The following is a 15,654-nucleotide window of genomic DNA, read 5'->3' as shown; positions in this document are numbered from 1 at the left end:
TTCAACTAAAGTGGGAGAAACAGACACCCGCCGGCCACCTTTATGCAAAACTAGTTGCATGTCTGTCGGTGGAACTGGTCTCATGAACGTGGTCATGTAAGGTTGGTCCGGGCCGCTTCATCCAGCAATATCGCCGAATCAAAATAAGACATTGGTGGTAAGCAGTATGATGATCACTGCCCACAACTCTTTGTGTTCTACTCGTGCATATCATCTACGCATAGACCTGGTTTGGATGCCACTGTTGGGGAACGTAGCATGCAATTTCAAAAAAATTCCTACGCTCACGCAAAATCTATCTAGGAGATGCATAGCAACGAGAAGAGGAGAGTGTGTCCACGTACCCTCGTAGACCCAAAGCGGAAGCTTTTGTTAATGCGGTTGATGTAGTCGAACTTCTTCTCGTTCCGACCGATCAAGCACCGAACGTACGGCACCTCCGAGTTCTGCACACGTTCAGCTCGATGACGTCCCTCGAACTCTTGATCCAGCAAAGTTTCGAGGGAGAGTTCCGTCAGCACGACGGCGTGGTGACGGTGATGGTGAAGTGATCCACGCAGGGCTTCGCCTAAGCACTACGTGAATATGACCGGAGGCGTAAACTGTGGAGGGGGGCCGCACACGGCTTGGAACAATTGATGTGTGTTGTAGGCGCCCCCACGTATATAAAGGAGGGAGGGGGAGGAGGCCGGCCCTAGGCGCGCCCAAGTAGGAGCAACCCCACTTGGGCTCCTAGCTGGATTCGCCCCCCCCCCTTTCCTTTTACCGGAGGGGAAAGGGGGAAAGAGAGATAAGGGGGGAGAAGGAAAGGGGGGCTCCGCCCCCTTCCCTAGTCCAATTCAGCCTCCTTCCCTGTGGGGGCGCACCACCCCTTTGTCGGCTGGTGTGCCTCCCTCCTATGGCCCATACGGCCCATATCTTCCCGCGGGGGGTTCCGGTAACCCCCCCCCCCACTACTCCGATATGTACCCGATACATTCCGGAACACTTCCGGTGTCCGAATACTATCATCCAATATATCAATCTTTACCTCTCGACCATTTCGAGACTCCTCGTCATGTCCGTTATCTCATCTGGGACTCCGAGCAACATTCGGTCACCAAATCACATAACTCATATAATACAAATCGTCATCGAACGTTAAGCATGCGGACCCTACAGGTTCGAGAACTATGTAGACATGACCGAGACACCACTCTGGTCAATAACCAACAGCGGAACCTGGATGCTCATATTGGTTCCTACATATTCTGCGAAGATCTTTTATCGGTCATACCGCAATGACAACATACGTAATTCCCTTTGTCATCGGTATGTTACTTGCCCGAGATTCGATCGTCGGTATATTCATACCTAGTTCAATCTCGTTACCGGTAAGTCTCTTTACTCGTTCCGTAATGCATCATCCCGCAACTAACTCATTAGTCACATTGCTTGCAAGGCTTATCATGATGTGCATTACCGAGAGGGCCCAGAGATACCTCTCCGATACTCGGAGTGACAAATCCTAATCTCGATCTATGCCAACCCAACAAACACCTTCGGAGATACCTGTAGAGCATCTTTATAATCACCCAGTTACGTGGTGAAGTTTGATAGCACACAAGGTATTCCTCCGGTATCCGGGAATTGCATAATCTCATAGTCAAAGGAATATGTATAAGTCATGAAGAAAGCAATAGCAATAAAACTTAACGATCATTATGCTAAGCTAACGGATGGGTCTTTTCCATCACATCATTCTCCTAATGATGCGATCCTGTTCATCAAATGACAACACATGTCTATGGCTAGGAAACTTAACCATCTTTGATTAACGAGCTAGTCTAGTAGAGGCTTACTAGGGACACTGTGTTTTGTTTATGTATCCACACATGTATCAAAGTTTCCGGTTAATACAATTCTTGTATAAATAATAAACATTTATCATGATATAAGGAAATATAAATAACAACTTTATTATTGCCTCTAGGGCATATTTCCTTCAAAGCTTTGGTGGCCTCCCTTAAGCTAGGCTTCATTGGTTCACAAGGAGCTAAACACACTGATCTGCTGCACCCTTCGCATGATTTGGTTGGAAAGGAACAACAGAGTCTTTGACAAAGACCGCTTCGATGCCACCATTGGTTATTCAGAGAATTAGAGAGGAATTCTCCATGTGGAAGCTTGCTAGAGTAAATGCGGATGTGGACAATAAGAGTTAGCTGCCTTGTTGTGGGTGGTGAGGTGTTTGCAATGTGTTTGCACCTCACGTAATTAAGCTGACATGTAAGTTTTGTTGAACCCTTCCCCTATCTTAATACAAAAGACACGCAACTTGTGTGTTATTGAAAACTAGTATAATGCCCGTGCGTTGCCACGGGCTTTTGAAATATTTTGGTCATCGCCCCCTACCCGAGTCGCCGCCTTCGCCGCCGGCCAACCCTCTAAACCGTGCCACAATCTCAGGCACATGCGTTGCTACGGGCTTTTGAACTCTTTTTTCTGGTTGCATCCCCTTCCAACGATATCGTCAAGACCCTTGCCAATGGATATTTTTGAGCGTCCACATAATCCACCTCCATCTCTCTCATAATCTGCAAAATAAACATATACAGAAATACATCTGGTTTTCTCTCTGATCTAAAGTGAACATATAATAAAAATAAATGGCTTATATACATTGATCAGCTGCTAGATGCAAGCAGGTGATCACTTTTAGTCAGAGTGGGTGTCATCATGCTTTTTATTATAGTGAGTCGTATCCCAAGTTTTAGTACAAATGACTTGTTAGGGTTTGTTATATTTTGGTGACAAGTCGTTGCCCGCCCCCTCCTCTTCCCTCCACGGCATCCCAGGCCGATTCCCGGTGCCAAGGTGTGCACTCTATCATAGCTGAGGGTGACCACCATGACGATGCAACCTGCTGCTCATCACAGCATCGCACCTTCCCCGAGTACGGCGGCCATAACCAGGTCTCAAACTTATATGTCCACCCTTTAATCTAGTTATTTATGTGTCTTTGTGGGTCATCTTTTCAGTGTTAATATGGAAAAGTAAAAGCAAAATCTGCGGTGTGTTTTTGTTGCCATAATATACGCACAAGCAAGCAAGGAAATGGAATCCTATGTAATTTGTATAAGATAAGAAAATTAAGTATCCATACTTACCAGTTATGATAAACTCCAATCAGGCCCTATCATATATTTCTCCAAGTGACAACGTCTTTTTAGCAGCAAAAAGATTTATAACCATGATCAGGCGCTGCTGCAACCACCAATCCTCAAAAGAATGCATTCATGCCCATTACATTACGTATTAGTCCAACATCTAGTTTCACACCAACTGATCTGTTGTAATATGACACTCTTTTAGCCCACTTCTGTTTATCTACTTGAAACAAGGTTACACCATCATCCCTGAGGGAGACCTAGCAAAATGTTTAGACAACCTATTTGGCCAATAACATCACTGATAGCGATCGCTGCTGACTTCACCCGACTAACATGTGTCTTCCTCTTCCTTGCCCTTCTTCAATAACCACATTGCACTCCCTTTATTCTCATCATCCTTGTCACTCATTTTCTTCACCACTCATGCAAGAAAATAAGCTTCAACCGGAAAGTGGATTATGTGTATATGTTCACGTCCATCTGGTTACTTGAAATATTCAAAATGTAATATGCACATAATAAAAGAGGTAGTGATGTTGCTATTTACCTGCACACGCCACCTACCACTGCTCCGACACATGCCACCATGACCTCGCGTCGCGCCGTCCTCACCAAGATCTCCAACCTCCACGCCACCTGCCGCTGCTCCGCCTCCCTTGGGGCTCCCGTGCTCCCCTCCCTCCGCGCTTGCCGCTGCTCCCCTCCCTTCAGTGGCACCTGTTGCTCCTCCCTTCTCCAATCGACGCATGTTGCTGCTCCCCTTCCTCACACATGAGCCTTCTCTCGTGCCACACGATCTGGCCTCCCTGGCCGCCGATCCAATGAGGAGGGGGCAGAAGAGCTCGCTGCTCAGGCCTGACCACCCGTGCCGCTGGCGCATCAGGATCTAGTTGGGTCAACCTTGAGGAGAGTATCGGGAGGATCTCTCGTGCCATCGACACATGAAAATGCTTCGAGTCCCTTTTAACACCCCCTGTAATTTTTGGTAGCTGATTGGTTAGTTGATTCACATACTAACCAAATATATGAATGTAAATATTTAATTTCGTATTGATTTAAATATTTATATTTCAAACAACAGATAATTTCCAGAATTAGATCGGTTCGGACAAAATCTACTTTGATCACATGGCTAAACGTTTCATATTTTATATTTATATCCCTTGACAAAGTACAAAAATTGATTTGAATGTAACATATGTATGACTAATGTCTTGGATATAAATGATCGCCCAGTTCACATTTTTTTACAAAAATTACAGAAATTGTAATATGGACATATATCTTGTCCCCTTTGTTTGGAGAATAGAACTACATTTTGTAGTTTAAATATATGACTAATGTCTTAGATCTAAAATGACCACCCAGTTCACATATGGTAAAAATAATACAAAAATTTTAGTTCGGCAATATATCTTCTCACAACCGGTTGTAAAAGAGGAGAAAGCATTTGGTACTTAAAAATTAATAGCTTGCTCTTGCTTGGCCATGTTTCTTTGGTATTTGTAAGAGATTTATTCCCTCCAAATGGAGGGTGTTTTTCTTGATAGAACAGTACAATATAGTATAGTGGCGTCATACGCGTGATTTCATTTTAAGTTCACACATTTGGTAGAACCAGGAGTTTATTATTTCTTTTACCTTATATTGAACATGGGACGCAACAGGACCTCCTCAACATTTTCCTAGTTAGCACTATGACACGACAATTCTCTCGAAACATGCAGGCCCCACCCAAAAATTTCTCCTATCAGCCTGTGAAAGCGCTGCAAGATCATGGGTTGGTTTGTTACATCCTCTATTCACTTTCTCAAAAATTCCAAAGGCAAGGTAGCTGACCTGATTTCTCTGTACACTGCATGTTTCCCGCATGGATCCTGGTCACAGTTAATTTTGGTGATTACGCAGAACAGTCAGATCCAAACAATATAACAAGTACCAGCGATGTGTAAAAACCTAGATCTATGGACAAAGAGAGGATGTAGCATCAATCATAATGTCTCTGATCACATCAGCATGAACCACATTATCTGGAAAACTAAAAATAAATAAAATTCAAACCTTGTGTGTTTATTTACTTATTTCAAATGTCATCGGTAGCACTAACCCAATACTTTTCTAGATACCCTTTCATTTTTCACACCAAACTACTGAAGTATGTGAGCAAAGTTACAAACAACTAAACTACTGAGGTCTATAAGCAAGTTACAAACAATTACTCAACATCTAGGAAGTATACGCTAGCTCTGAAATCTACACTGTTTGTATGACGGCACCATGGTTCAGCATAACTATTTTACCCATAGGAAGACATAATTGAGTCAAACTCTCCTAAAACAATTGAACAAAAAAATTGTATTCATAAGACATCTTTGCCATCAGTAAACAGATTGCTCAATCGAGACATGGTATGCACATATTTAACATTCCACTCCATCTCGGTTCATATTCTGTACAGAAGAATCAAGTAGAGTTATATACACATGCACGTCCAATTTCAAATTTATTGAAACAAGAGCCATAATTCCTTACAGAGTGGTGCGCTGTTGTCGCTTGTTGGTGTTGTACTTGGCTCGACCACACTGGCGCTCAGTTCCTGTAGGAGCGCCGAAGACCAGGACAAGGCGATGCCAAGCATGGCCTACCGCCAAGCAGATGTCATTTATTTTTGGAAAAGGAGGTATTACATACAATTGTATGCGAGGCAGTTTAGTTTAGTGGAAGAAAAATCATACCCTGGACAAGATGTTGTAATGGCAAATGCCTCACATAATAAATTATCTTCTATAAGGAGAACACAAGTCTTTTCCTTGATGAGAAGACATTGTTTCATTCATTCCCTGTACCATCAAAAAATCACCATCAAGAACAGAAAAAGTATATGATTGTGAGAGTGCATATTGAAAGAAATAACCGATTTAAACAGACTAAGAAAGAAGCAACCATGACTCTGGAGATCGGAGTCAGCACACTGAAGAGGAAATTAAGGTAATGGGATACCCTGCTGGCCCCACCAAAAAATAAGTCCCTCGATTTGCTGATTCACCACCTTGAGGTAAATTTTGCAGCACGTCTGCTCCTCTTCTCTGAACAATTCATTTCTGTTTGTAAACATAGCCGGCCAGTATTGGCTGAAGCCTGCAGCAGTGGGATCATTCATGTAGTGCTGGCATGCTGACACCAACACAACACATACTATTTGTCAAATGTTATAGTACGTGATTGACGACACAAAGGGAGACGGTGTGCAGGAGGAAAATAAGAAGTAGGATGCAATCCAACAACTCGCTAAGCGGAAATGGGCGCTGGAGACAGAGGACACTATTCAGTAGAAGCCTGGACCTGATGGCTGAAATCAAGTAGTTCAGGGAGGATGTCTTCAGGAGGAGATACAAAGCTAAAAGTGGAGCGAACGAATCATAGCTTTCCTCTCATTTATGGGAATTCAAATTGGACTCTCATGTCAAGTGTAGCTAGTAGGGAATTTCTTGGAGACGAGGGAGCGAAATCTGTAGTAGGAGTAACATATATCAAAGATGGCCAAAGCTATTCCGTCAAATTAGCCATGTGTAAATAGATGATAGTAAGCCATGTTGTACCACCAGTGTCCATCTTGAAGTATTCCCTATGCGAGCCGTCTGGTGTGTTCTGATGGTGGTGCTGCCGTGCTGGTGCTTGTGTGCCCCTGTCTCCTGATGGTCCGCACTATGGCCGCTTGTGCAAACTGAACTAACAGAAACTCAGTTTTAACATGACCAAAAAGAAACTCAACTGTCAAGTTTAGAGAGCTATACACAAAAAAGGCCGCATCCTGCACACCATCCGTCGCCGCCGCCTTGCCAACACGCAGGACGCAGCCGTCGTTGACGTGTTACTTAAATATTTCAGTTTTTCAGTGAGATCCTTTTTGGTCAGCTATCCAAACATGTTGCTGCATTTCACAGCCGCGAAAATGTGCTACTTTGAATTCATGCTCCCATAAACATTAATTGCTTGTGAATGGAAGATCAAGGCCAATGAGACCAGCAGTGGATCCTTTCTTTGATGATTCTGCAGCCAGAGATAACCCGGCTGGACAACCACAGCCACAAGCTATATGCAACAGCTGCAAAGATTCAAGTGACGTAATCAACTACCTAAAGAATGCTACCACACACCAATTTATTAAAAATGACAATTAACTTTGAAACTTAATTAATGTATCCTTGAATAAAAAGAACTAAATAAAATATCAGTATAAGGACTCTTAACATCTTAATACACTGTATTTATTTATCTCGTGTACAGAAGTTCAGTTAAGTTTGTTAGAACCAGGCTGAGAGCTTCATTTCCTAGTAATAAGCGCAGGCAACAAACTCAAACCACCATGATGGAAAATTAAGATCTTAGTAAGCCATTAGGATCCACGTCTAGGTGCAAAGAAATTATGGAATGATGAACAAAGTACTACACTAACTCCTAGGTCAGTGTTTCTTGTATAACTTTGCCTATAATTTGAAAGATTATGCAGTATGCTGCTTGGAAACATGTTACTCGAGCAATTCTTTTGAGGTTGTCCAACTATTACTGGAAATGGCGTTTCCCATCTGAAAACACAATCATTCACTGTATTTAAGTTTTTTAACATTTGCAAGGCAACGGAACTTCTCTGCAAAAACTGAATGAAAGGATGATAGATAGTCTATACTAATTTATAATACACTTAGAATCAAAAACATGTATAACATACTAATATATTGTATAGACAAAACACTGCCATTAGTTCTATACTTCAAGTGCATGTTGTAGACATAGAGAAGACATTCATTTACATTGCAGTATTTTAATGGCTGCTAAAAGAACAAACACCTTAAACTACAGAGGGCATAGACAGCAAAGAACACCTAGTCACAGAGGCGACACTCACCAGCAAGCAAGCAGCGCACGCACAACGCAACCGTCTTAACCCCTTCACTCACTTCTTCATCGTGTAGTTGAACTGCTTCCACCCCAGGCGCTGCACCTCGTCGTCCCTGAGGCGCTCAACGCCCAGCTAGAAGAAGGTATTCTTTGAGGTCGCACCGGATGCAACAGAACACTGGATACAGTAGGCATCGGCTAGCTCGGAGCCGTACCCTGTATATAACAGCTTTGCCATCTCTGACAAGCTGGCACAGTATTGTGATCAACATGTTATGCATTATTTTTGTAACTCAGAAAATAATATTATGTGAGAATACACGAGTAAAACAACTGACGAACTGTTTTGTTGTATGGAAGAATCAGGAGTTTATGTATGTAACAATCATCAATCAGATTATAGACTAAGGCTGTAAAATTGCGTTGATGCATCCCAGTATCCATAAATCATACTATTTCACATACAGCACCGAAAATGAATCAAATGCTGGAGATTCCGAAAAAATGTTGTCTCATAGTTTATTAGCTACATGGAATTGGTGCAGCCAAGCAGCCTTTTTTATGCTGAACATAAATTCAGTGATCTATGAGATCCAAAAGATGACAGTATAGCCCCAGCACATCAAGCCTGGGTGTGGGGCTTCCTCCGATGGTGCCTGGCGAGATCCATGGCGGCCAGGGAAGGGATAGGAGCAGCTCTCGCAGCACAAGATTCACGGCAAATCAGGGAGGGAGAGGAGGGGATCCAGCAGCGCGAGATCCATGTTGATTTGGGGAGGGAGAGGAGCAGCGTGTGGGAGGGAAGCACACCGCACGGCTCGTGGAGGAGGAGGGATTCAGGGAGAGATGCGAAGATCGGGGGCTGGTTAGGGTTACCTAGGCTGCCACGAAATCCAGCGCGGCGGGAGGGGCTGGCCCAGAGGAGCGACGATCCGGCGCGTCCATCGGCCGGGGGCCTGGCCAGCGCCAGTGGATCCCTCCATCGTCGCCGCCGTCCGGGGAGGGACGCAGGCACGGCGAGGCGGACGAGGCTGGCAGCGCGATTTGATTCGGCGGGCGGCTGCTTCTGAGGGAGACGACAGCGGGGTTCTCGCTCGAGGGCTCTCTGGGCGCCTCGCTGCTCGCTCGCTCGCTCGCTCGTGCGAGTAGCGGAACTTTTTTCGCTGGTTTAATTTCATCCGTTTTTCTGGCGTGCGAGAGAACTACGTGGACGTGGTTTTGGTTGGTTTCTTTGAAAGTGGGAGGTGGGAGGAGGTACCAAAAAAAACCATGAGAAGTGGAACGAAATTAAACCCGGAACGCAGACTACCAACTAAGACATTAGGAGTAGAGAAAAATGGGACTAATGAAACTAGATATAGAAACCTCAGGTAAAAATAGGATATGGAAACCTCGTCCCTAAAAAAAGATATGGAAATCTCGGGCCCCACTACATTCAAGCCTGTTGATCATGGAGATTATCTCGATCTGTCAGACTTATGCTTTTATATACTCCATCCGTTCCAAATTATATGGTATATTAATTTTTTTTGCAGAAGTTAGACGTATATATGTGTTTGATTAAGCTTATAGGAAAAATATACAAACATCTACAATATCAAATAAATATAACATAAAGATATATTTCATGTTGTATTGATTAAACGTATACGAGTTTAATAATGTTTGAAAAAGTAATACACCTTGCACTCTGTAATGGAAAGTGCTGACGGGTCATGATGATCTATGCCACTCGCTTCGCCATGGATATAGTCCAGCCATTCGTTTATGGAAGGTGTATATTTTTGGCATGGTGATCAAGGTACATAATTATAGAGAATTTATGATGAAATTATCCTTCGCTAATTTGTTGATTAGTGGCAAGTAAATCTATTAGGCCAGGAAAGGAAGAGATGCACGCAATTGGGAGACAAATACTTTCTTCCTTTTTACAAGGAGGGATAGATGCAATCGGGAGAGAGACACTTTCATTTTTTCTGGAGGATATAAACAGAATTGTGAGGAATTAGAGAAATGCACCTTAGTACAACCGCTTGTATCTTTCTTGTTTTGTGTTGCTTGTATGCATTTCATTTCTGTATAGTTACTTTTATATGAATAAAAGAAATGTATGGCTTTGGGTACATCTTCAAACAAAAGTTCGCCATGGAGTGTTTTTTTTTTTTATGATTCCCTGGAGCTATACCATGCACACGCGATTGGGCCATTCCGGCGGTGTTTTGGGTAAAGAAAACACGGTGACACAGCCCAAACTCGTGGGGAGAACGGGGCGGGGGGATCGCCGTGCAATCTGGGCCACCCGGCGCGCACGCGGCGCGCTGCTTTCGCGGCCCTCGCCACAACCATCACCACCACGACCACCCCGGCATTCCCGGACGGCCACCGCACCGCTCCTCCCGGCCTCACCTCACCTCACCCAATACTTAACCCCAGCCATGGGTGGGAGCCGAGCCCTTTCCCTCTCCTCCCTTTGCGCCGCCTCCCTCGCCGCCGCCGCCGCCGCCGCCGCGACCAGGTCCCCCCTCCTCTCCCCCCACCACCGCGCGCGCCACCTCCGGCCCCGCCTCGCCGCCGCCATGTCGTCCTCCTCCTCGCCCGCCCCGGCCCCTGGGTCCGACCCCGCGGCCCCGGCGGCGTCCTCGGCGTCCTCCGCCATCGACTTCCTCACGCTCTGCTACCGCCTCAAGGTGAGTGCTGCCTGCCTGTTCCACCACCGGTTTAGTTTCTGCTTGCTTGCATCGTCGGTTGATCTCGTGTGATGGGATGGGCGGCGTGGGTCGCAGACGACGAAGAGGGCGGGGTGGGTGAGGCGCGGGGTGCCGGGTCCCGAGTCGGTGGCCGACCACATGTACCGGATGGGAGTCATGGCGCTCGTCGCCGCCGACCTTCCGGCCGGCGTCAACCGCGACAGGTGTGTGGATACCCAGCCATCCCCTCCCATTGTGCGGTGGGACCTCGTTCTTCTAGTATCCTCTTATGCCTAATGAGTTGTATGTTTTTTTCGTGTTCTACAGGTGTGTGAAAATGGCGATTGTGCATGACATAGCCGAAGGTAATCCCGTTAGACTCTTCTTTTGTTCCATTTTGTGTCTTTCAACTTTGAGATTGTTGGAATGTGAGGGTGTTAGTGATCAGTATGGAACCACACATGCATTGTCCTTTCCATTGTGCAAAATAAACAATTGCTTATCAGGATGCTACTTTGGTTAACTCGTTCCAACCATTTTAATGCCCAGCTATTGTTGGCGATATCACCCCTGCTGATGGTGTGCCCAAGGAAGAGAAGAGCCGTAGGGAGAAGGAAGCTTTGGACCATATGTGCGCATTGCTTGGTGGAGGTTCAAGAGGTTAATACTGAAATATGGAAAAGCTTAACATCTATAGTTCTGTGTCTTGGAAACTTTAGGCTGGCTCGATTCCATAATCCATTGATATAACTTTCTTTCACCTCTTTAGACTGCATTTTGATCCAATTATTAATTGGTGAAACTTCATAATGAGCATAAACACTTGAATGGGAAGAGAATGAAATATGGGCTTAGATTGTTCTCCCAATTTCTGTAAATGCTTAAGATACTGATTTGGTTTCTTATGTTTGTTATTCTATAAATTCCATATTTGTCATGTTGTTCTCTTGTTACTTAAAAGTGGTAGTTTACCATCAAAGAAAACAAAACCAATGTATTGGACATTTGGACAACATTGGATGTTTACATATAGTCCTCCTGTTAGGTGTCAGCAGCAAGTAGCAACATTTTGAAAGTAATAAATAACTAAGACATTTGTACTCAAATATTCTTTCTTAATACGTACAAGGTAACGAGTGATATCCTTCGCGAACAGGCTGAGTACTTTGCATTGTTTTATGCTCTTGTCCTTGTACTTTTGATATGTTGTAAAAATTCACTTATCTCATGCTGTTCTTTTTCAGCCGACGAAATTCGTGAACTTTGGATGGAGTATGAGAACAACGCCACTTTGGAAGCGAAGGTTGTTAAAGATTTTGACAAGGTAAGCTACTTGCAATTTTTACCCCGTAAATCATTAGAGACTTGTACCTGCAAGTGTGGACGCACTGGGATTATCAACAATTAACTTAATAGTGCATTAACAAGAGGAGATAATCAGCTGCTAAAGAGAGTGGCTACTACTATGAACATTGGCAGACCATGGAACAGGAATTATTATAACTTAAGGTCTCCTTAATGCTGTTGATGAATATTCTTTCTTGACTAACAGTTTGTTTTCGTCTACGTTCTATTTTTAGGTTGAGATGATACTTCAAGCACTCGAATACGAAAAGGGTAAGTTCCTACTGATACAGTCCCAAGTGGTACATGGATGTTTGGATAATTTGATTTGCTCAGCAAGTCAGCATCAGTCTTTTTCCCATGTGCATACCCATAACTACAGACTATAAAGTATGAATTTACTGAGTAATCTTCTTGGTTCAGTATAGTTATAGGGGAGGCATGACTGTAGTAGCAAGCGCGGGATTTTTTCGTTCATTAATCTTTTGGTTCTCAGCCTACCTGACATGCACTGGGAGGAGTGTGTGTAAAGATGTAGTAGTGCGTTAATGCCTTTCTATTGTTTTTGATTTCTCAGAGCAAGGGCGGGACCTAGAAGAGTTCTTCCAATCGACGGCAGGTTTGTATTCTTGTTTTCTCCTCCCATCAGATTCTGCTGCTAAAGTGCACATTGTATTTAAACTATGCAGGCTGTCCGTTTATTCATATTTTTCTTACACACACAATACATTTCTAGGAAACTTTCTAGATAGCAACCAGAACATTAATGCCTGAGCACTTGATATTGTTATGAGTTGACATGTGTCATGCTCCTTAAACTGTTACATATTTCTGGTATATCTCCCATCTTGCAGGATCCAAATACTAGCTCATGGAAAAGCTCAGCTTATTTCCCTGGTTAATCTCTTGATTTCTATGTAGGGAAATTCCAAACGGACGTCGGAAAAGCATGGGCAGCAGAGGTTGCATCAAGAAGAAAGTGAAAACAAGTGATCAAATGACAAATTCACGAGCACTCTCGGTGCTTCTTTTTTCGGATACAATTGTCAGCGCCGGATCTGTATCGTGTTTCACTTCAGGGCCTTTCTTATCCCTGAGACAAACCGGCCTCCCAACTCGGGTAGGGCTTCTCCAGATCAGCCAGTTGTATTGCAGAGCGGGTCTTTTCACTTGTAGCTCGCCTGACCATGCCCAGCACCAAGTTGGTAGGATCAGCCCCTTTCTGATGTAAAATCAGTTAACTCGTTGACACCAATACAGTGTACTCCTGTTAATCGAGGCCCATCGTTTCGATCGTTTGGTAACGCTATCTCTGCTGTCATAGATATGCATGCTGTGCTTTTGGTATCAACTTCATTGCTTCGTCACGTCGCAACTGCGGAGCATTGTTTGGGCATGCTAGCTAGAATTTTCAGTGGATCTAGAGTTAAAAAGGTGACATATCTGGGAATCATGTTTAGGGTTTCTTTGTTTGTGCAAAGCTCTTTGATCCTGTATGACTAAAGCATATGAGAATATGTCATCGAAGTGCGTTTGATTGCAACATAGAAGCAACAATGTAAGAACTGAGTGGCCAATCCTACAAATCAAACCATCTTACAAATTTCTTTTGAACCAAACAAGGAATAAGTAGCAGCGAATTGACACGCACGACTCAGATCAAATCAATAAGGTGATGGCGATTATCACAGCTTGCATGAGTGATGAGTCGACGGATGCAGGTCTCGGCATCTTCTTGGGGAAAGGGAAATCAAAGCTGAAGGGCAATATGTGTTGCAATTCCTGGCCTCTTCATCATCATGATGCACACAACAAATCCATAGATGATTGTTTTCTTCTTATAACTCTTCCAGACAGAGTCTCTCTTGGGTCACTCTCCGTGGAAGATACTCCCTTCTTTCCTTTATATAAAGTGTATTTGTTTTTTGATAATATTTCAAAATGCAAGGTGCATTTTTTTAAATTTCTCATAATTTCCTTGTTAGCCCTTCATAAAAAAGGAAAGTATCTCTCTCCAGATTGTCTGTATCTTTCCTTGTGGCAAAAGAAGAAAAGTATCTCTCTATTGGTTACATGTATCTCTTACTTTCCTGAACTAACCAATAAATTTGCCAAGGGTAATTTCATCCTAACATGTCTATAATTCCGTGTCTTGGTCACCGTGCCGAAAATAATACACCTTACATAAAGGAACGGAGGGAGTATTAGAATATTTTGTGTTGAAAATTTCAGAAAAAACCCCTTTCCTTTGATTTTCACAAGTGCAATGCTCCTTTCCCTACCAATGGCCTATCCTCACAAAAGAGAGAGTGACTTGTGCTTAATGTCTAATATACTCCCTCCGTTCCTTTATGTAAGGTGTATTATTTTATTATTTTTGGCACGGTGACCGAGACACAGAATTATAGACATGTTAGGACAAATGCAAATTTGTTGGTTAGTGGAAAGTAAATCAGTTAGTTCAGGAAAGTAAGAGATACATGCAATCAATAGAGAGATATTTTTCTTCTTTTGCCACAAGGAAAGATACAGACAATCAGGAGAGAGATACTTCTGGAGGGCTAACAAGGGAATTGTAAGAAATTAGAAGAATTACACCTTGCATTTTGGAATTTTATCAAAAAACAAATACACCTTATATAAAGGAATGAAGGGAGTATTAGATATTCATACAATCATTCTGTACCCAAACCGTTACATAGGATGGGATGACGCCAACCAACAAAACGCTAGACTTGTCACTATTACGTAACTCATCAATCTCGTGGGTAAGAGCATCTCCAGCCGTTGGCACCCCCAAGAACACCACCGAACCAAAAAAGTTGGTGTCTTGGGGGTCATCCGGCGAAATATGGGGGTATAAGGAGGGCATCTTCTCAGTCACACCCCACCCAAAGCAAAAGTTTGTGAGAAGAATGATTAAGTGGGCCAAGAAAAAGGACATGTGGTGAGACACGATTCGCCGAAACTTCCGCCGGCGCCCCCAAGAGCCCCCAACGCGCCGGGTTTCGCATGGGTTTGCCGGCGCTATTTTGACGTCCTGGGGGCGCTGGGGGCGTGGATGGGCCATTTTTGGCAAAAAAGCGCCGTCCTCTCTATCCGCTAAATCTTTACGACAAAATATATTGGGGGTATTGCGGGACTCCAATAGCAGCAGTGCAGTGACACACACAACTCAAATTAAACCACACGGTTGCAGGAAAGTTTATGGCGACTATGACAAATAAAAGCTACAGGTTTCCCATCTTCTTCGGGAAAAGAAAAATTGAAGCTGCAGGTTCCTATCAAGGAAATGATCCCAAAAAATGGTATTACAATGATGGCATTCGGCGACATAATTGACAAAGTTAATTATGCGCAAGCTTGTAGCACAACATTTGTGGCAATCGCATGTGGGATGCACTAGTTTGTGTGTAAGATACAACTCATGCTTGCAAATGAGGTGCTATCGATGATTGCTTTGAGGATTGGTTTTCTTCTTCTAACTCTTTCAAGTCACTCTCTCTTTTGTGAGGATAGGTTGCTGGTAGGGAAAAGGAGCGTTGCACTTGTGAAAACCCAAAGCGGGCGGG

The 15,654-nt window shown here is 43.7% G+C and overlaps 1 protein-coding gene and 1 long non-coding RNA gene across 10 annotated transcripts; one reads left to right on the top strand and one right to left on the bottom strand.

The window, feature by feature from the left end:
• Positions 1–3,158: 3,158 nt before the first annotated feature.
• On the bottom strand, positions 3,159–9,215 carry LOC123144074 (uncharacterized). 9 transcript variants are annotated; one of them, XR_006471249.1, is made up of 9 exons: positions 8,928–9,215; positions 8,059–8,299; positions 6,752–7,257; positions 6,495–6,661; positions 5,888–6,326; positions 5,685–5,793; positions 4,992–5,029; positions 4,794–4,918; positions 3,159–4,125 (listed from the first exon to the last, which is right to left on the bottom strand). It is a non-coding gene; the product is annotated as an uncharacterized lncRNA (long non-coding RNA). The 9 variants fall into 9 exon arrangements; XR_006471250.1 differs by having other exon boundaries at positions 5,888–6,661; positions 6,752–6,876; positions 6,947–7,257; XR_006471248.1 differs by having other exon boundaries at positions 5,888–5,992; positions 6,096–7,257.
• A 1,093-nt stretch (positions 9,216–10,308) lies between these two features.
• On the top strand, positions 10,309–13,391 carry LOC123144073 (5'-deoxynucleotidase HDDC2). The gene is made up of 8 exons (XM_044563092.1): positions 10,309–10,738; positions 10,835–10,962; positions 11,066–11,103; positions 11,288–11,398; positions 11,983–12,062; positions 12,319–12,355; positions 12,660–12,701; positions 13,004–13,391. Exons 1-8 carry the CDS (start codon positions 10,487–10,489, stop codon positions 13,063–13,065), a joined length of 750 nt encoding a protein of 249 aa, XP_044419027.1. The 5' UTR covers positions 10,309–10,486; the 3' UTR covers positions 13,066–13,391.
• Positions 13,392–15,654: the final 2,263 nt, after the last annotated feature.

Source organism: Triticum aestivum, chromosome 6D (genome assembly GCF_018294505.1).
Source record: "Triticum aestivum cultivar Chinese Spring chromosome 6D, IWGSC CS RefSeq v2.1, whole genome shotgun sequence".
NCBI lineage: Eukaryota > Viridiplantae > Streptophyta > Magnoliopsida > Poales > Poaceae > Triticum > Triticum aestivum.
Note: the sequence above shows the minus strand (reverse complement) of the source record. Positions and strands in the feature narration are given on the sequence as shown.